The sequence below is a fragment of the Sphaerodactylus townsendi genome, linkage group LG16, assembly GCF_021028975.2.
Source record: "Sphaerodactylus townsendi isolate TG3544 linkage group LG16, MPM_Stown_v2.3, whole genome shotgun sequence".
Taxonomy (NCBI): Eukaryota; Metazoa; Chordata; class Lepidosauria; order Squamata; family Sphaerodactylidae; genus Sphaerodactylus; species Sphaerodactylus townsendi.
Window position 1 is genome coordinate 18,635,418 of NC_059440.1, and position 21,001 is coordinate 18,656,418.

General features: G+C 46.9%; 3 protein-coding genes across 4 annotated transcripts in view; all 3 read left to right on the plus strand.

Moving 5' to 3' along the window:
• Window positions 1-2,980, plus strand: part of MLXIPL (MLX interacting protein like) — a 37,510-nt gene extending 34,530 nt beyond the window's left edge. The window contains exons 16-17 of the mRNA XM_048518610.1: window positions 68-197; window positions 1,952-2,980. Coding sequence (XP_048374567.1) covers window positions 68-197; window positions 1,952-2,073 — 252 coding nt within the window. The 3' untranslated portion in view covers window positions 2,074-2,980. The remainder of the gene's footprint in view (window positions 1-67; window positions 198-1,951) is intronic.
• Window positions 2,981-6,008: 3,028 nt separating this feature from the next.
• Window positions 6,009-11,939, plus strand: TBL2 (transducin beta like 2). 2 transcript variants are annotated; one of them, XM_048519441.1, is made up of 7 exons: window positions 6,009-6,227; window positions 8,001-8,131; window positions 8,580-8,764; window positions 9,587-9,738; window positions 9,911-10,037; window positions 10,217-10,369; window positions 11,410-11,939. In XM_048519441.1, exons 1-7 carry the CDS (start codon window positions 6,089-6,091, stop codon window positions 11,864-11,866), a joined length of 1,344 nt encoding a protein of 447 aa, XP_048375398.1. In that variant the 5' UTR covers window positions 6,009-6,088; the 3' UTR covers window positions 11,867-11,939. The 2 variants fall into 2 exon arrangements, with proteins under 2 accessions (XP_048375398.1, XP_048375399.1); XM_048519442.1 differs by lacking the exon at window positions 6,009-6,227 and adding an exon at window positions 7,140-7,821.
• A 2,729-nt stretch (window positions 11,940-14,668) lies between these two features.
• BCL7B (BAF chromatin remodeling complex subunit BCL7B) lies at window positions 14,669-20,999 on the plus strand. Its single transcript, XM_048519492.1, has 6 exons — window positions 14,669-14,854; window positions 16,366-16,441; window positions 16,961-17,057; window positions 17,719-17,889; window positions 18,896-18,975; window positions 19,987-20,999. Exons 1-6 carry the CDS (start codon window positions 14,697-14,699, stop codon window positions 20,077-20,079), a joined length of 675 nt encoding a protein of 224 aa, XP_048375449.1. The 5' UTR covers window positions 14,669-14,696; the 3' UTR covers window positions 20,080-20,999.
• Window positions 21,000-21,001: the final 2 nt, after the last annotated feature.

Genomic DNA, 21,001 nt, shown 5'->3' on the forward strand with positions numbered 1-21,001 from the left:
TGGGGGTCCGGGAGAATCAGCCCCTTACCCAAAATGCATCACCCCTTAACTGCTCGCCCTGTATCAGTTCAGCATCATCATGAGACCCCTCTTTGAGTCCTTCAATGGGATGGTCTCTACCTCCAGCATGAACAGCCTCAGTCAGACGTCCTTTGCCTGGCTGGACCAGTACTGCTCTCTCCCGGCTCTGCGGCCAAGTGAGTAGCTCTTCCTCTTCTCCCTGCTGTCTGCCAAAGCTGCAAGGGGCTAGCGTTAGGTAAATTCCACACGTAAATCATCAGAGTAGGACAGAAGAGACAGATTCTCAGTTGCTTTTATGTGAATGTGTTTACTAACTATAAGGGAGGATTACATGGAGAAAAATAACAAATCCTTTCTTTCCTGTTGCATACATACATTACTACACACTTGGTTACATTTTGTCTATCTATCTGGTTTTCCCTCCTGTCTGCATTCTTGTGCTCAAACAAAGAAACATAATTAACTTTATAATCTTTGGTCTATGTCAGGGTGGCTCTCTGTGATGTTCAATTGGCCATGCTGTGGCTCTCCAGATGTTCAATTGGCCATGCTGGCAGGGACTGATGGGAATTATAATCCATGAACATCTGGAGAGTCGCAGGTCGCAGACCCCTGGTCTATGTGCTGACAAGTATGTAAGCAATGTCGGACTGACTGACCAATAGCTAATCAATAGAGCAGGTCATAAAACAGTGACCTCAGCAATTAGTTTACCGACACACAGTTAACTCTTTCATGATTGAGTTGTGACAGACACTTGCTAGGCCCTTCCTTGCTTTACAAAGGGGGTACTGAGAGCAGACACATGCAGATCCCCTGGTGGGTAATAGGAATCTAATAGTGCCAGGAAACATTAACCACGTTTCTACCTGTGAGGTGGTTCATGCATACGTTCAACTTCTGAACATTCCTTTATTTCATATATGCTGCCTCTCCAGAAACCTCTTGGTGGAGGCTCACAAGGTTTTAAAAAAAATGACACAATAAAGTGAGAAAAAGAACAGCAGAAGAATTATCAATATGAAAACAAGCCAAGGACGTAAAACGACCTTCAGCTGCCTAAAATGATATTGGTAAAGCAGTCCTCTAACTCAAAGCAGACCATCAAAACAGCTTTTTGAAAAGATTGAACCCTTCCCTCACCCCGTCTCACAACTGCACATAGGTTTCCAGCCCTCTTGATTGCAGAAATACATGCCTAGCAAAACCAGACTATATTGTGCAAAAGCCAGTGTTGCTGAATGAATTATACAGATTTGGCTTTCTGGGTGACTTATTGCTGTCCTCCTGACATGGAGCTGATGCAAGAATGATGCAACAGAATTGAGGAGGAAGGAGTTGCATTGGACTCAGTGGGTCTTCCTTATTAAGTTTACTTCCAAGTGAACATGCACAGGATCAGGCTGTGAGTCAGGTGGGACTTGAATCCTAGGGATTTTGGTGATGTAAAGACAGCTTTTAAAACTGGGCTGCAATGCACAGGTTCTCTCAGCACCCTCCATTCTAGAAGAAGAAGAGTTTAGATTTACACCCCCCTTCTCTCCTGTAAGGAGACTCAAAGAGGCTTACAATCTCCTTTCCCTTCCCCCCCCCCTCCACAACAAACACCCTGTGAGGTGGGTGGGGCTTAGAGAGCTCCAAAGAGCTGTGACTCGCCCAAGGTCACCCAGCTGGCATGTGTTGGGAGTGCACAAGCTAATCTGGTTCCCCAGATAAGCCTCAACAGCTCAAGTGGCAGAGCAGGGAATCAAACCCGGTTCTTCAGATTAGAGTGTTCCTGCTTTTAACCACTACGCCACTGCTGTTCCCAGATATGCTAGGAGGGAGCATATTTCCAAAGCTGGCTCATGGTCCAGCCCCTGGTGGTGGAGCCTGTCTGAGCAGAACCACAGGGACAATTTCACTAAATCTTCCCCCTTTGCTTCCCCAGCTGTCCTGAGTTCCCTCCGCCAGCTGAGCGTTTCCACTTCGATCCTGAACAACCCGGCAGGCGTCCCTGAACAGGCCACGCAGGCAGTGACAGGCATCGTCCCCAACCACAGCTCCTCCTAGCCTCAAAGGATGGGACTTGAACTGAGGCGGTGGGCAGAGGCCACAGCGAGGTAGAGCCTTTTCCTCTGCAGAAGAACCGCTTGTGCAAAGTCAATGCCTGGAAGCATCACTCCCTGCTGGTTGGGGTCAGACATTGACCTGGAAGGAACTTCCACAACAGCTTTCTCGTCCTGAGTTCTTCTGAGCTGCCTTGGTCCCAGCTTCCTGGAAATCGCTGTGCTGTGCTTGGCTGGAGGAAAACCCTAGCCCCAGCTCTGGTCCCCTCTCCTCTTGCTGACATCTTTTATATAACCTGTCCTGTGCCTTCACAGAGGGGCCAGAAGGCTTAGAATGGAGGGTTAATGCTTCGTTGGAGCACCCGTTGCCTGTACTGTTTTCTGAGAATGAGGCAGTACTGCTTTTTTGGTAGCTGCGGTCAGTGGCTCTTGTTCACCGGAGTGGCTCTTGTTCACTGTTCCAAAATCGCTGCTTGTGCTTTTAACCTACATTTCGAAAGTGTGTGTCAGAGGCAAAGCCAGCACCTCTGCCAAAAGAACATTCTGTGCACTGACTTGGCCTCCTCATATCAGAACCGTCATGGCAGCCAACCTGGAAGGAATGAAGTGGTGGGGAGGAAGGGAGTTCACAGGATATGTAGTCTTCCTCCCACAGAGCTTGTTAAGAAGACGGCCAATGCACGGTGTCTCTCTAGACTTTCTGGGATGCCTCTTTCTAGCACAGGGGGGGGACAAATAGCCCAGAATACTGCTTTGCAACAGGAAATCCCAGGAGCCAATTTTTAGAGTTTATAAAAACTGTTTACAAATTTACTGGTTGAGCAGCTGGAAAATATTCGCAAATGTCCTGGAAAAGCAAGTCTCAAAACAACAATAAAAGATGTTTCTGGGTCACCTTTTTTTCCCCAACAGGCTCTCGGCTGGCTTTTCATACCACTTTTTCAAAAGGGCAAAATTACTTTTCGATCCCCCATTTCAGCGGATCGGGTCTGGTAGGCTTCCTCTCATCTGCCAAGCTGTGGCAGAAATGAAGAGAAGTCGCATTTTGCGCAGCTCGAGAGCGTGTTTGCAGCAAGATGGCGCAGGGCCACAAACAAATAATGCAGCGGTTGAGAAAGCATGTGGTCTTCTTTAAGGCCATCAGTCTGCCAGCTGATTTGCGGGATGGGGTGGATACATTCTGCTTGTCAGTGTTGATTTTATACCATGTCAAGCCCAGCGTTGGCTTACTGTCTGAAAATGTCCCAAAAGGTTTTTTATTTCAGCCACCGCAATCTAGGCATTGTGGTATTTCCTCTGTGGCTTTCTGGTATTTGCTTGCCTTGGGATTGGAAGCCTCTTATGTCTGTGTGGTGTGCAGCTAGCTACATGCGTAGTTGCCTTACACTGAATTCAACTGTTGGTCCTTCAAGGGTACTATCGTCTACTGACAGTGCTGGATTTACCTATAGTAGTGATAGCGAACCTTTTCGAGACTGAGTGCCCAAACTGCAACCCAAAACCCACTTACTAATTGCAAAGTGCCAACACGGCAATTTAACCTGAATACTGAAGTTTTAGTTTAGAAAAACCGGTTGGCTCCAAGGCGTGTGTTACTCGGGAGTAAGCTTGGTGGTAGTCGGTGGCTTTGAAGCAACCGTGCAACTCTTCCAACGGGTGAATCACGATTTTAGGAGGGTTTACTCAGAAGCAAGCCCCATTGCCAGTAACCGAGCTTACTCCCAGGTAAAGGATCGTGCTTTAAAGTGAAGGATCACGCATGAAAATCAGAGGGTTTAACAGCGCTTAACAGGGTTATCTACACTTCTTCCCCAAAACTAGGTCTTAAGTTTAATGCTAATAATCGAGCCCAGTGGCCCAGGCTAGCCTAGATGTGTGTGGAGGGGACTCTGCATGTGCCCACAGAGAGGGCTCTGAGTGCTACCTCTGGCACTCGTGCAATAGGTTCGCTACCACTGACCTATAGGCTTGGCTTGCTGAAGTCTAGGGCCTCAAAATCCAGGGTGCTTCCAGCCAAGGTGCATGTTTTTGACACTGTCGCAAGTCTTTCTTACACATGCTGTCCTAACGCTCTGCAGTTTCTAAACAACCCTTCATTAATTTTCCTTGCACTCCATTTCAAAATAATGCTGTCTTAATAAACGGACACTAGCACTGAATTCTGTATTGATTTTGTCCTTACAGGACTTCACTGAAGCGGACCCAATTTTGTGAGAAAGCCCCTTCACGTTTTCCTTTCTAATAACTGTTGAAGATTAATTGTACTTTTTATTTTCAGATTGTAATCAGGTGGTCATTATCATCTTAGTAACACTTCCCAGGCAATAAAATGTGTATGCTCAAGAGTACTTTAAAGAATATAACACTAAACTTACAATTTCACTTTCCTAAAAATTCCAGCTTATTCCACAAAATGTTGACAAATGCTCTGTCGGGATCCCTTCCTTCCTTGTCATCGTTGGCTTCTTTGGGGCTATTTTGGTCGGTAGGGACACAGAAAAACAGCATCTCATCTAGTGCAATGTTCTACACAATGTAGGTCTCACATCTGAATGATTTACTAACAGGAATTGTTACAACAGAGGCTACAACTCCTTGTCTCTCTCCCCCTTTCTGTGATCTTGGTTATTTAAAAAAAAAACCTCTATAAAGGATTATTCACTTCAGGTGTCTGAAAGAAGTGAGCGCTGACTCAAAAACTCAAGCTGGAACAAGCTTTTGTTAAGTCCCCAATACGGTCCCCCACATGAAAGCACCTGCCATGGGCTTTTAGAACGTGGGCGGTCAGGTGGGGTTTTTCCCAGCAAGGCTCCTGATTGACCACTGGAAATCTAAGTGGCTTTTAAAAAATATTGCTGTAGCAGCGGCTGCACCCATAACACAAGGATTTTCACTGTGTGACTTTTGATAAGCTATGGCAGTCATTTTGGTGTGGCTGCGCCCATCATTTTATATCAGAACTCCAGTGGTGCTCACAGGCTCAGAAAGGTGTCTTGCTTTAAGGTGTCCCTAGACTCCTGTTTTATTGTACTGCTGCTGACTTAACACAGCTGATCCTCTGAAAGAACTGCAGCAGAATTGTTGGAAACAAAAATCTCCAGACAAGTGACTGGTCTAAATGAAGCCAAACTTTTATATTTGCAAACAGAAAGTTTGGGGAAACATAAATACATACAGAAAATTATGTACATATGCCCCCAGAATAAAACAAAGAAAGTTACTTTATAATACACCAAAATGCCCCTCCTTCTGCATTATAGCAGTGGTAGAATTTGATTGGAAGTTTATAATTTAGGCAAATATTAGACATTTGGTTGGACTGTCTTAACACAAAGAAACAACAGAACTATATTCAAAGACAGAGGATGCATAGACGAAGACACAGATGAAGAACTACAGTACTGAAAGTTTCTTTATCTTGTCTGGTTTGACTGAGTCTGACTGACAGAGACCCATATGTTCTGCCAGCACTGACCTTGTCCATTGCTGCAATCCAAGATTCCTCTGGCTTTAGTACAGACACCATTTTTAACCTAGCTTTTAACTTTTACAAGTTAAATCAAACAGTTGTATCGATTTGTCTTACAAAATAGGACAAACATAATTAAGTAGTATAAACTTGATTCTGACAATTCCACAGAATTACCAGATTTCGATCTTGGGATGTCTGGGAGAAAGGAATATGTAAATATTTTAAATAAATAAAGACATAAGCCATCTCTGGGGGAAAGGGATACATAAATATTTTAAATAGACTTTAAATAAACGACAAAAGCCAGCTCCCATTACTGCAAGCGATTCTAGCATTGCTTCATTGAGTTTCAATGGACTTTAGACATTTCAGCAAAACTCCCATCCAACCACAAGGAAAGGGGCGAGGCAAAAAGGGTGCGTGCGCTTAAGGAACAGCGCGTGCGCACTTTGGCTCAACTTGCCACGTCAATCATGGGGGAAAGAGGCGACGCATGCGCTCTCGCCCTTCCTTGTCTTCACGCTGAGGCGGCCTCCGGGCGGAAGCAATGGACGACGCGTCCGGAGTCCTGATCGGCGTGTCGGTGTTGCTGGGCGCGCTCGTTCTCGTGCTACTGCTGAGACGGCGAACGCCGGACGGGAAGGAGGCACAGCGGGGAGAGAAAGAGGTTACCGAGCCAGCGGACGGTGAGGGGACCGCAGTGGGCGGGGCCTCCACGGTCCTCCACTGGCCTGTGGGCGGGGCCTCACGAGCCTGTGGGCGGGGCTTAGACAGGACTTTCTTTTCCCCTCTGCGAAATGGGTCCAAGAGCTCCTCTGGAACCATAACAGAACCTTCCTTTTAAAAGAAAGCATTGTTGTTGTTTATTTGTCTGATGGGGATTAGTCATTTCTTAAATTGGGTGAAAAGTTTTTTTTACAGTGCCCAGTTTCTATTGAACGCACGTTGTTGATTGTATTAAATAACTTCGGAGTCGTTTGGGACTGTGTGTGATGTATTGGAGAGGTGCCTCTGCTTTGCATGCATGAAATCCTATGTACTATCTTAGGGAGAATAATAGTTTTGCTTTGCTTGAGGTACTGGATGGTCACTTTTTAGCTATATGGACCCGAGTTGGTAGAGCTCTCCTCTAAATAACAACAATAATAATTTGTTTTATTTAATACCCTACTCTCTCCCACTGAAGTGGGTTCAGAGTGGTTCACAACGTAGTCATGTGATGTATTGACGTAAAATATCACATGAAATAATAATATAAAATAAATAGGCTTAGTAGGAGGACATTGCTTACAGCAAGTTCCTTTTTCCTAAAGATGCTGGAGAAGCTTAGCCAGCCATAGGAAACAATGGTGAGCTTAGTGGGCTCAGAATCTGATTCAATAGAAGGCAACTTCTCTCTGGCCCCTTCCGCACATGCAAAATACTGCACTTTCACTCCACTTTCACAATTGTTTGCCAGTGGATTTTGCTATTCCACACAGTCAAATCCAGCTGCAAAGTGCATTGAAAGTGAATGGAAAGTGCATTATTCTGCATGTGCGGAAGGGGCCAGAGAGAAGTTGCCTTCTCTCTCTCTCTCTCACACGCACACATACAGATGTTCCTATGCCAAAACTGTCTCCCAGAAAGAATAGACATCTGCTCTGCGTGCCGCTGCCCCTGCAACTGCTTTTATTTCTTCTGCCCCCAACCAGATGTGTGTTAGAACAAGTATGCATTATGCCCTGATAAAAGCACCTTATGCAGCTTCCTTCCTTGTACAGGGCCAGAGCCAGGGTACTTGGTCTGGAGAATTGCAGGATGCATGCTGCTTCTGATTTATTTATTTGGGGGGGGGGGGGGCATGAAAAGCCTTCTGTATGTACAGATAAATCAGTTGTTATTAATCATGTTAAATATGAGCCTTAACATGGTTGGGGAATGGGAACTCTTCATTCCAGATCAAGTTTACATAAGTAAAGAGAAATGCTAAATGTGTGGTCCTTCCCCCTCATCCCCCCAGCCCTTCAATAAATCGTTAGTACAGACATTCTTCACAGTGAAAATATACCATACTCTGAGGTATGACTATTTGGAAATAATGAGCGGCTTTACAGGTTTGGAAACTAGCAGCACGCACTGCATTTGTGTTGTATCCCGTAGCATAAAATATCTCCGAGCTTGACAGAGTGCTCTTGAGGAGGAAAAAGAGCATGCATTCCTGTTCTATCATGGCAAATATTCATGTACACACATTTGGGCATCTCTCCGAAGGCTGAAATCTTGGAAACCCTTTACAAGGTAGTTATTATTTCCCACAGCAGTGCATAGTGGTAAGGAGAGGTAGGGTAGCAGTTCCCTTGAGAGGTACGGATTGCTTCCTGGCAGGCATTTCTAACCAGCCTCTGAGACGCAGCATTTGGGTTTGGGGTCGGCAAGGCTGAACTCGCGGCCGATTGAAAAGATCTTGTGTTCTCTAGATCACGCTGTGAACGGTGAAACAGCCGGCAAAACGTCCATCCAGAAGAAACAGAAGCCGCACCAGCGAAGTCGAAAAGAGAAGCCTCAGCAGCACAATTTCACGCACCCACTCCTAGCTGCAGCCCTCAAGGTGAGAGCTGTCTCTCTGAGATGTATTCCAGGGGCTGGTCATTCCCATGCGTTGCTCTCAGTGCTGGATTTACCTATAGGCTTGGCAGGCCGAAGCCTAGGGCCTCAAAATCTAGGGGACCTTTGGCCTAGGTGTATAGTACTTTTGACAATGTAGTAAGCCCTTCTTACACACTGTAGTCCAGGGGTAGGGAACCTGCAGCTCTCCAGATGTTCAGGAACTACAATTCCCATCAGCCCCTACCAGCATGTCCAATTGGCCATGCTGGTAGGGGCTGATGGGAATTGTAGTTCCTGAACATCTGGAGAGCCGCAGGTTCCCTACCCCTGCTGTAGTCCCTAAACAACCTTTCAGTAATTGTCCTCGCGCTCCATTTCAGAATAATACTGTCTTAAGCCTAATTCCCAACACTAACGTTGAAAAAGAGAATCTTTTTGGTACTCTGCAGGGTCACAGTGGGAGCATCAGCGGCCTAGACTTCAGCAGCAACGGCAAATACTTGGCATCCTGCTCCGATGACCGCACGGTCCGCATCTGGAGCACCAAGGATTTCTTGGAGCGGGAGCACCGATGCATGCGGGCCAACGTGGAGCTGGATCACGCTACCTTGGTCCGCTTCTACCCAGACTCCAGGTATGGAGAGTGTACATGTTGCAGCAGGGGATTCTGGGGCTGGATGCAGTGAGCTGCTCCTGACCTTCCATCCAGCAACTATTGCTCATTACGTGCATCCATTTTTCGCACTGGCTGTTGTGATTTGTTGTGAATATCTGACCCAGGAAGCCATGAGCAGCCCACAAAGGTGGGGGAATGGAAGAGGAGAGGAAAAGGTAGGGACTTTGGAGGCTAGTAAGACTTGCTTGGCAAGCCTGCTGCGAAGAAGAGGAGGAGTTTGGATTTATACCCCACTTTTCTCTCCTGTAAGGAGACTCAGGGTGACTTACAAGCTCCTTTCCCTCCCTCTCCCCACAACAGACACCTTGGGAGGTGGGTGGGTCTGAGACTGTTCTGAGGAAACTGTGATTAGCCCCAGGTCACCCAGCAGGAATGTAGAAGTGTGGAAACACACCTGGTTCACCAGATAAGCCTCTGTCACTCAGGTGAAGGAGTGGGGAAAAACCCAGTTCTCCAGATTAGAATCCGCCTGCTCTTAACCATTTCACCACGCTGGTTTGTTCTGTCTCTGGCTGAGCCTCTGGCATTGCTGCCTTCTGTGGACACTTAGCATGCTAAGCATGAAAGTGTGCCTGTGGCAGCCATCGCTTCCCTTCTGCTCCTCTGTAACTGGAGCAGGACAGTGCATGAAGCTGGATTGGTTCCCCAAGGCCATCCTAAACACCCTCGATGCCAGAAGCCACAGCCAGCAATACCAGAGGTAGAGGTTGCTGGTCTGCAAGGCACAGCCGCTCGTTCCTTGTGTCGATTCCAGGCAATGACTCTCCTTCCTTCACTCAGAGCCTTCATTGTCTGGCTGGCTAACGGAGACACCATCAGAGTCTTTAACATGACCAAGAAGGAGGATGGCACTTTTGCCTATGTCGGAGCCCCGGAAGACTTCCCCAAACATCACAAAGCCCCCGTCATCAACATTGGGGTTGCTGATACAGGTATTCTCCTGGGGTGTTTCCTGTTGCTGCAGACGGAGTGTCTTGGCCAATCAAACTCTGTGATGATTTTCTCTGAAAGGCGCCCTCTCGCTTTGTCATCTTAAGCATCTCTGCCTTCATCAGGCAGCTCCAAGAAAAAACAACAACCCTAATCTGTTTCTCTGTGCACAAGGGAAATTCATCATGACCGCATCCAGTGACACCACTATCCTCATCTGGGATCCAAAGGGGGAAATCCTGGCCAGCATCAACACCAACCAAATGAACAATGCTTTTGCAGCTGTGTCACCGTGTGGGAGGTAAGGAACGTGTCATCTGCATTCTCAAGCTGGTCTCTGCTGCAAAGTGGGCACATGGACAGGTGTGTGTCCCAGATGTGTGCTTGGTGTTGGCCATGAGTGATTTTGAATCAGAGCCTGTGCAGTCATGGTCTAGTTGGAGAATCAAATGCTCTGTCTGTGACTTTACCCTCCTTCAGGTTTGTTGCGTCTTGTGGCTTCACTCCGGATGTGAAGGTGTGGGAGGTGTGTTTCAGCAAAAGTGGAGACTTCCAAGAGGTGGCAAGAGCCTTTGACCTAAAAGGCCACACGGCAGGGGTGTATTCCTTCTCTTTCTCCAACGACTCGCGGCGGTAAGGCGCTAACTCAGCTTTCCAGAACAGTTAGCCTTGGCTATCCCTGACGAGATCATTTGTGCTAGCATAGGGGAGAATTAGCTTCTGCGCCAAGAGGACGCACTTAGCTTTTCTTCTCCCTGGATAACTGGGGTTCATGGTCTCTCCTTCAAAGGCCTGACACTGCATGTTCCAAGTTCTGATTGGTTTATCTGATCAGATGTAGGACCCATGCCATACTTGCTGCACTGTAACATAAGTTGCTGAAATATTCCAGGCTCTATTAGCTTGGCCTAGGCTCCCAAAGTATTGGTGAAGGATGCCTGTGTGTTGGCAAGTATCCAAGGGAACCATATTCTGGTACAAAAACAGATGGAGGAACCCCCTTGGTTGACCTTGGAGAGCACAAAGAACACAAGGAGGAGGGTTACCTGAGTTTCTAGGGACCAAACCTTTGAACGCATTGTTCTAGGGTAGCATTGGCACCTTCAGCTGCACTAAAAAGGCTCTAAGAAATTTAGTGAAGATGCTGGGAGTCCATGTAGTTTCCTGCCCAGAATTATAATCATGTGGAGTCACCCTCCTGACTCTCCAACCAATTAAAGATGCTGGTTGAGTTGAGTGTACATCCCCTCAATTCTGGAACAGCCTCCTCAGGGAGGTGTGCCTTGCCCTCCCATTATTGATCTTCATTGAATGTATTTGTTTCCATATTAGAAATTGTTTCTTACATTGTTTTAGCTATATATTTATGGGAGAGCAGTAAATAAAACCAAATAAGTAAATAATAATGTATGTGGTATCTGAGCCCCTAGGACAGTGGTGGCGAACCTTTGGCACTCCAGATGTTATGGACTACAATTCCCATCAGCCCCTGCCAGCATGGCCAATTGGCCATGTTTTGCTACAAGTTCTCCAATTGGCCATGCTGGCAGGGGCTGATGGGAATTGTAGTCCATAACATCTGGAGTGCCAAAGGTTCGCCACCATGGCCCTAGGAGAAGGGCAGGGTATAAATCTAAAAAATAAATACATCTTTGGCCTCCCCCCCCAAACAGGATGGCGACAGTCTCAAAGGACGGTACGTGGAAACTGTGGGACACAGATGTTGAATACAAAAAGCAGCAGGATCCCTACCTGCTGCTGACGGGTAAATGTGACTTGGCTGAACCCTGCCGCATCGCTCTGTCTCCGGATGCCCGGGCGCTAGCCATCTCCTGTAGTACCAGCATCTTTGTGTACAACACCAAGGAAGGGAAGGAGGAAGAGCGCTTTGAGAATGTCCACGGGGAGCACATCACAGACTTGGCCTTTGATGTGAACAACCGCTTTCTAGTCTCTTGCGGGGACCGGGCCATCCGGGTCTTCCACAACACAGCCGGCTACCGGGCAGTGGTAGAAGAAATGAAGGTTCTGCTGAAGAAGGCCACCAATGAGTCCACTAGGCAGAGACTGCAACAGCAGATCACAGATGCCCAGAACGCTTTGGAAAGTATCTACAGCAAGAGCAAGTGACCCTTTTCCATGTGCAGACTTAGGGTCAGGGTTTTAACACAGGATGTGTGCTAATAAAAGAATTTTGGGACAAGCCTGGCTTCCTGGGATTTCCTCTTGACTACCCAGGTTCAGGGTTGGTAGGAAACATACCGTGTTTCCCCGAATATAAGACATTGTCTTATATTAATTTTTGCTCCCAAAGATGTGCTATGTCTTATTTTCAGTGGATGTCTTATTTTTCCTGTGTTCTGTTCGTCGGGCATGCTTCCAAACAAAAACTTTGCTATGTCTTACTTTCAGGGGATGCCTTATATTTCGCACTTCAGCAAAACCTCTACCATGTCTTATTTTTCGGGGATGTCTTATATTAGGGGAAACAGGGTATTAGTAGGAGTCTGTGGTGGTTATTGGCAAAGAATACTTTGTAAGCTTCCAAAGTATGCCTCCAACATAAAAAAAAAATACCACTCCCCTGCAAATTCTTCAGCGGGTCTGGGGCGCCCAGAAATGGTACCCCGGAATGTTTCCATCTATGCTTGGAGCTGAGCACTTCCCTGGCCATTGATGACTATTTACATTTGGATGAAGTATTTGGCATGGAATGCAGCAATCTGAGAATAGCAAACTTGCTATACTGTGATCTTTTACAGCTGTCCAAAAGAGTTTGGCCAGCCATGGCCAACCAATGACTAAATATCCGGTGGCTGAGCAAGACTTCTCCTCCGTTTCCTGGGTCTTCCTTTTTTCAGGGCAAAACAATGCATAAATATTGATGGGTCATCTGCATAACTCCTCCTGCAGCATTTGTATTTAGATCCTGTATTAAGATATAATTTCTGGGAAAGGGAGTTGTGTTTTTGTTCAGCTGAGCAGGTAGAAGCACCGTTTTGGTGATGGTGGATCAGTTTGTCTTGAGAACATTTAATTTCAGGCAGGGATGGGCTCATCAGTCTTGTGTGATCTTTTGGTTTTTTTTAGGAGGGTTCCTGTATTCTTCTAATGCGAGCTAAATTTACACAACCAAGAGATCTCTTGAAAATCTAGAAGTCTGCTTAAGCAGACCATCCTCAACAAAAATCCCACTATTCACCCCCTGGCCCAAGTAAGCCAAGTTCGCTGCTTCCGAAGTCTTCCTTGTACAGTTGGTTTCAATTGTTATCTGACCCTTCCCTATAAACCTTAGGGGGCAATGGGCAGAGTTCTCAATCAGACTTCTGCTTGTGGGGCTTGTTTTGAGGATCCTTGTCAGATCTGCTCAGCCAGTACTTTGGGGAGTGGGGAGGGCAGAATAAAGCTTTTCTAGCTGCCACATGCTCCCCTGCCCCCAATACTGTAGTGAACTTATAGTTTTATTACTGCAGCAGCTTCTGTTTGTTGCCCCTGTGAGGGTGTGCCAGTGTAGAGTAAGAGGGAGTAGATGCGATCAAGAAGTATTGCTACACTACTTTTTAGCTCCCAAAGCAGGAATCAGCGGCTGTATGTGTTTCGATGACTGCCGCATTTGGTTTTGCACAATTAAATGGTGTAGGTTTGATTGTTTATTTACTCTGTGGTTTTATAGCATGCCACTCAAGCCAAAGGCTGCTCTTTTCGGCCACAACTGTAAACGTGTGGTTGGGCGCAAGACCCATCTGTTGAGGATGGGTGCTTATTGGCTAAGTAACCAAACATAACTGACAGTACAGTCCTTAAAGGACAGCTGTTCTGTACCGGGGTCTGCCTTAGTGAAAAAGGTTTCTTCTTTTTTTCTGCTTCCCCTGTATGAGTGTCCCTTGATGTATCCCACTGTCTTTCAGTTCAGAAAGGCGGCTGCTGCTAGATTAATTTTTCGGTAGTTTCATTAAAGATTTATATCTTGCCTCTCACAAAACATTAAAGTAATATTTGACCAGGGCTGCTGCCAGTTTCATCAGTTTCTGAGGCGATGGGGAGGTCTGCAATTTTTGCTATAGTGTTTTTGTGGAACATCTCCAATATGATACACTTATTGGCTTAGCCGTGGGTGGGACTAGGTCAGTGATGGCGAACCTTTTCGAGGCTGAGTGCCCAAATTGCAACCCAAAACCCACTTATTTAATGCAAGGTGCCAACACAGCAATTTAACCTGAATACTGAGGTTTCAGTTTAGAAAAAACGGTTGGCTCCGAGGCGCTCATTACTCAGGAGTAAGCTTCGTGAAGCAACTGTGCAACACTTTGAATGGGTGAATCACGACCCTAGGAGGGTTTACTCAGAAACAAGCCCGATTGCCAGCAACCAAGCTTACTCCCAGGTACAGGATCATGCCCAGGCCAGCCTAGATGTGTGTGTGTGTGGGGGGGGTGATTTTCCACTCCGCCACATGACAAACTGAACGCTTGCCCACAGGCTCTTCCTCTTTTCTTGCTGCCTTCGAGGAGTGGCAATGAGGCTCCTCATTTTCACTTGAAGGCCTTAGGCAACCAAATTGCACTCAGTCTCTGACACCTGTCCTTATTGTCCGTAATGCAGATACTACTTTATAGGCATAAATAACGTAAAAATTATTGTGATACAACTAAGTGCCTTGGTTGTGGAAAGGGCTGTAGAATAAATCATAATAAATAATTATGCCATGAATAATGCACATTATTGCATTTTATTATCCATATTTTACCTATATTGTATAGATCTAAACCACCACGTTTCCAGTTAGGCACAGATCAAGCACACCTCTGGTATCACGTGCTTCACAGCCACTTACACCACACGCGCACTGAAGGCGGGAGAAGAGGCGAGACAGTTTGCGCATGCGCACTGTGGTTAGGCTCTCTTTTCCCCCGGCGGACGGGCGCGCTGACGTGTTACGCACGCCGCTGGGAGGGCGCGCATGCGCGGCGGGCAGGAAGCGGCAGCAGCTGGTGCGGGGACAGGGGCTGCCGGGGCCACGAGCGCCATGTCGGGGCGTTCGGTGCGGGCCGAGACCCGCAGCCGCGCCAAGGATGACATCAAAAAAGTGATGGCAGCTATCGAACGCGTTCGAAAATGGTGAGACGATGGAGGGAGGGGCCGCAGGGGTGGGGCCTAGGGTCCTGTCAGCCAATTCCAGGTGAACGTAGGAGAGGTGGTGGCGGAACAGCCAATCGGCTGCGGCCTTTTGCCACAGGAGGCGTTTTTATTTAGATAGGTCCAATCTCTTTCCGGTGTTTGAAGAGGCGGGGTTACAACGCGCGGTCCGGTTGGCAGGTTTAGGGGCGGGGGCAGGGGCAGGGCCTGTGGTTTGGATTGGTATGGTGCTTGGGTTGCCATGGACACTGGGTGGCTCTGCCCTCTACTGACCCAGTTTCTTCCGGGAAGGGTTATTTGCATACGTCTTCCAGTGCAGATAGAGGAGCCTGGAAATTGCCAACATATTGATTTAGTGGGTTCGGTTCAATTTATTTTAATTTCGTTTTGGGGCTGATCAGTTTTTTAAAAATCATGTGAAAGTTCAAATAAATTGGTTGGGGAACGCTTTGTCTCATGTATTCAGAGCTCATTATTTGGGTATTTTTAAAATAACAGTAATATCATTCCTGTCCTCTCTGTACTTTAAGTTGCCCGATACCTATCTCATATCCAGACTTCCAAGTTTTTAAGCGTAAATCTTTGTGGATTACAGATCACCTACTCAAATCTGTATCGCAGTCCTTACTAGGCAAAAATAAATGTTACACTATGAGAAGAAATTTAAATGGCAGGGCTAAGGGGCCATGAAATGCAGAAAGTACTAGGTGAGATGTAATTTGGGGGGAAAGTTGTGATCAAGAAAAAAAAATGTAGAGACCTTTCATTATAATGGCAATCTGAAATCTCTTTAGGCTTTCCAACTTAATTAACCGACCTGGTGACTAAACCAAATTCAAGCCCAGTCACACTAGAACAGCAAATTAGATTTTCCAGGATATAAGCTTTTATGAGTCAGTGTTCATTTCACCAGGTATCCATCAGATTGGTTTCTGAGGGAACAACCTTTAATGATTCATTAAAGCTTATACCCTAGAAATAGTTGTCGGTCTTTAAAATGATACTGACTCAAATTGTGTTCGCCATTACGCACTAACCCACCTGAAACCATGCTGACTACTGAGGAATCCCAAGTCTGTGATCAAGTTCTGTATTAAGTTCTCAGAAGATGGTATCAGACTTTCTGATCAATTTTAATTCAGCAGGGCCATTGTGGAGTTCCTGTTTATTTTGCTAGAGGATGGTGAGATCAACAACAGTGTTTGCTGGTAGACTAAAGTGCTTCCCTCACACACTGTTTTTTTTTAATACATTGCTGTTTTAATGTAAAGTTGGTGTCCGTGTGTCTGTCATGCATGTAACAATCATAACAATTTTATGCAGAACCATCGAAATCTGACTTTAAAAAACCTCATGTTCTGATGCAGTATATCTCTGAATATCTGATGCAGGTGGGAGCATTCAGGGATCCTTTCCTCTAGCCTTTTGGAACCCATACCTGTGCTTATCATGCTTGTGTTGTTGTATCTAGTCTCTTTTGTTCCCTGAGCCAGGGAGAAGAAGTGGGTGACTGTGGGTGACACATCCCTTCGGATATTCAAGTGGGTGCCTGTGGCCGACAGCAAAGAGGTGAGAGGCCGTTAAAGGAATGGATCCTACCGAGAGGAGGGACCTTAGGCTGGTTTTCAGCAGGACTAGCCCTTCGAGGGATAGGACTGATTCATCATCCTCTATGGGATGGGAACATGCTTTACAGAAGTAAGCTCTCCATGGGTGGAGCATACCTGTCTGACCAAAGGTGGAGGAAGTCTCCTCGGACACTTTTCTTTTCTATGGATGCGGTAGGGTAGCCCAGGTGCTAGCAGCCTAAATTAGAGTCCCAAGTGACAAACTCGGTGGAAGACTCCAAGATGCATTTGGGTGTTCTAAACCTTTCTCTTTATTCCTCCAAGGAACTTGAACTTCACCCCAGGTGAAGTGGAAATTTCCCCAAAGACTTGACAAAATGTTATTTTATTGTTCTGGCAGCCTCCACAGCTCAGGGCTGCTGGCTGTAAAGGGGATGGGAGTTCCTGCAGATGGGGGGTTGCTCTTCATGACATGCCTGCAGCAACATGAGCTGCTCTTCCTCTCCTTTTTCCCTCCCAGAAAGAGAAGTCCAAATCCAGCAGTGCTGCTGCCCGAGAGCCCAACGGCTTTCCAGCTGAAGCTGCAGCAAATTCGTCGCTTCTCTTGGAGTTTCAGGGTGAGTAGGCCCTGCACCTTGCCAGCATACAGGCCAACTGTGGGTGAGGGTCGAGGCTGTGTCTCCTCATGCTCAGAAAGACCTTCAACAGCCAGGGATTGGTGCTCTCTAGGAAAAGCACAGGAATAAATCTCAGTGATAGAGCATCGGCTTTGCATGCAGAGGTCCCTGGCATCTCTGGTTAAAAAGTTGGAGAAGGCCCGGCAGAGCAGCTCTGTTTTGCAGGCCCTGCAGAATTGCGACACACTCAGCAGGGCCCAGATGTCACCAGGAAAAGCGTTCCATCAGGCTGGGCCAGGGCTGTAAATGCCCCGGCCCATGTCAAAGCCATGATGATATGAAAGAGGCATTCATGCTTAAAGTGGGCTTCCTCCTTGACCAGAGATAATAGCAAGACAGCTGTGCTCATAGTGGGCCATGAGAATATAACGAGCTGGTCTGAGTGTTAAGAGTCCAAGACTGGGGAGGCTCAGATTCAAATCCCTGTTCCGCTATAAAGCTAACAGTGTGACCTTGGACCAGTTGTGCTCTCTCAGCTTCACCTACCTCATGAGGATATTGTGAGGATGGAAAGGGAGGAGGAGAGTGTTATGTCTGCCACCCCATGCAAGCCCCTTGGCATTTATGATGGACAAACCTAGGATCAACCTTCACCTTCCAGACGAAAACAGCAATCTGAGCTCCTTGTCGGATGCTTATCCACTCAAGGCAGACAGCAGCCCTGCCTCCAGCCCCAGCCCCCAGCAGAGTGAGTCGATGAGCCCCACTCACAACTCTGACTTCCGCACAGATGACTCACAGCCACCCACTCTGGGACAGGAGCCACTGGAAGGTAAGAGGAACACCAATGGCACACCAGCAACAGCCATGTCTGGTGCCTGTACTCTGCTTGCAAAAAGGGGGGGAAAGGATAACATGTGTTGAGGCTAAATGTCTATAAGTAATATAAGAATAAAGGGTCCTTTGACTAGTGAATTCACAGCCTTAGTTCTACTTTATTCTTTCCTCCACAATATAAATCACTTCCAAGGTTATGTGTTGCCATACGTGTGTCTCAGTTCATAATCATAAATAATAGTTTTTGACATCCAAGAATAATTCAGAAGCATGACTTGTAATAACATATATCATATGCCAACAACAAAAATGATAATATGCAATAAGGCATTTAATGGCAAATCACACAATGAATAGCAGCACATAGGGTTTCTAAATAAATTTTGTGCTTCAAAACTGGCCTATCAGGCTACTTGTAGGGACATTCACTTTTTTTCTTTAGCTGTGTGTTGCCCTTTTAATTTGCCAAAGGCAAAAATTGATCTTTTGTCAGGGCTTCCTTAAGGGATTATCAGCGTTGCTTTAAGGGACATATGCTTTTTCAACTGGAGATTTATCCTCCTGTACGTTTTAAACACTGAAATATTGCAAAATATTCTTAGAGACCAATATAAATTGCATTGTCATTTAAAGTTTGAGTTGTGTAAACACTCACCCAAAGCTGCTTTTTAAATTACGCACTGCCCAAAGGTAAGACTATTCTCTCTTCATGCCACTTGATGAGTGTTTTTTCATTGAAGATGAACTCTGCCTGTGGCATAAGTTTTTGGGTAGAAGGGCAAATGAGATGGTGAAACAAAGAATTTCACTATGTTGATTGCTCTAGCAAATGGAGGGATCAGTTTGGGGTGCAGCCAAGTCTACCTCTTTGGGGTCAGCCATGTGTACATTGGCTGTTGTAGGCTCCCAGGCCAGTAGAGCCTAAAACTACCAGGAGCACCAGAAGTTCATTAGGATTCTCGCCATATCCCTTACATCCTTTTCTCATGGGTCACTTCCAGAACCTGCCCTGCCTCCCTCTGAAGTAGCAGATGAACCTCCGACCCTCACAAAGGAAGAGCCAGGTCCTTCCGAGGCTCAGGTAAGGGTGCCAGTAGAACTTAGAAGCTTGGGGACATTGGAAAGACTGGGGGGGGAAATACCTTCTGCACCTGAAGACAGGGAAGTCTTCCTGATCTGCACTCCTGAACATTGACGCAGAGAGGGAGCAGTATTGTTTTAGCACTATCAAGCCTTCTGCATTAGAGTTCACAGTTGGGCATCCGCTTCACTTGATAGGTAGGTGGACTGTGGCGTTAATCATACATTGAAATTCACTTGCAGATGCATCCGACATGCATAGATTGAGTGGCGTGATCCCGTTCAGGGCAACTAATGTCCTGGCTTCTTCTGCCAAATTCAATAGGGGAAGCAAACCCACAAAAACAGCTTCTTCTTTTGGGTCATGTCCAAAGTTCGCAGGAATTTTGCATTTTAAAGAGAAACCACGGTGGTTTTCCTGTGGTTTAAAAAAGCACCGCTGGCAACAGATATTCAGGTCAGTGTCTCTTGAGTCTTTTCAGGCTTGATTCTTTTGGTTGTGTGGGAATGCCACAAAAGGAATGCTGCAGATTTCCAGTTGGTGACACAAACACAGTTTTGAAAGGTGATCCTTCCAATGGTAAAAGAAGATCTGTGATTTCTTACCCTGTGGGTTATCTCACATCGCAGAGGAGTTCTGCTCTTCTCACTCTTACAGTGATCATATGCAATTTTAGAAAAATATTAGTAACCGATGAAAGGCAAGGCGGATTCATTAGTTAGTCACTCTTGAACTGTTGCCAAAGGCAGTAATGCTGCTAATATCTCTCCAGTGTTTGTGTGCATGGCATGGAATTGGCACGTGTCTGCATTTAGTGCCAAAGACTGCCATATTTGCATAGTATGCTGATTGGAAAAACAGACATGACCTCAGTGTGGAAACCTCTCCTTTGTGTTCCTGGCAGGGCTGTGCAGCTGCCTATGGTTGTCATTTGATGCAGGGTCAGGATGAGGCCCAGGGTGCCTTCTGCCTCTCTTTCACACACACACCCCTTTTCTTTCTTTGCTGCAGGCAGCTGGAGGGGAGGAAGACTCCGGAGCACCCCCACTCAAGAGATTTTGTCCCGACCAAAATTCTGCATGCCATACGGCCTCCAAGAGCTAGCTAGCCAGCTTTCCCCCTGCGATATGGTCCTTCCCCAAGAGTCCATCTGCCCCCTTACTCCCAAGATGCTCATCCTTTTGAAAATCGGGATACCTGTCCGCTCCCCTTCCCGCGGTCCTCGTCCTGCTGTTCCTTGGGACTGCGCTCCCTGCTGACGCCAGCTTGCCTTTGTCCACCTCTGCCGAGAGTTGTCCTGTCTCCTGCAACGCAACATTCCCTTTCCTCTCTCACCCCTCCTCACTTGCACGCCTAAGGGATGAGGTGCGGCAGCCTCTCTTTTCTCTTCTATTTTTTTCTCGATCCTCTGTGGACTCTGGGGTGGGGATTGTGGCTTAGGAGGTTCCTCGAAGACTGAGGAGTTTTCAGCACTTGATTGGACAACCCCGAGGTCCCTCTTCCCATTGGGAACAAAAGGTTCTCCTCGGGAGGAAGGGCAGCACCCGGGGGAGCCCAGCTGGGATGCCGTGCAATAGTTGTTGAGTTTTAAGCCATTAGGACAGGTGGGAGCCAGAGATTTGCACCAGAGCGGGGAGGTTATCTCAGCAGCCGGTCTGCAGCCTGCAGGCTTAGCTGCAGAGAAAGGATTCTCCCCGCTCAGATCTGAGGATCTGCAAGCAGCACTTTTTGCCCCATGCAGGTGGAGCCAGGCTGGCAACAAGGGAGCTGTATGCCTCTTGCCTCAAGCCAGTGGGGGCCTGCCTCTAAGTAGCCCCCTTCCTTTGAGGAGGGGGCTTCCCAGCTAGTGCAATTGCCCCCAATTCGCTTGGCCCCTGCAAAGCCTGTCCCCGTCACAATCTGCAAGCGGAATTGAGTCTGTGATTGAGACCCTGCCGCAGCAAGAAGTGCTGCCTCCGCGGGGAAGCAAAGAGATATTTTAGCACTGAAGAGAATATTTTTAAAATAAAAATATTTGAAATAGACC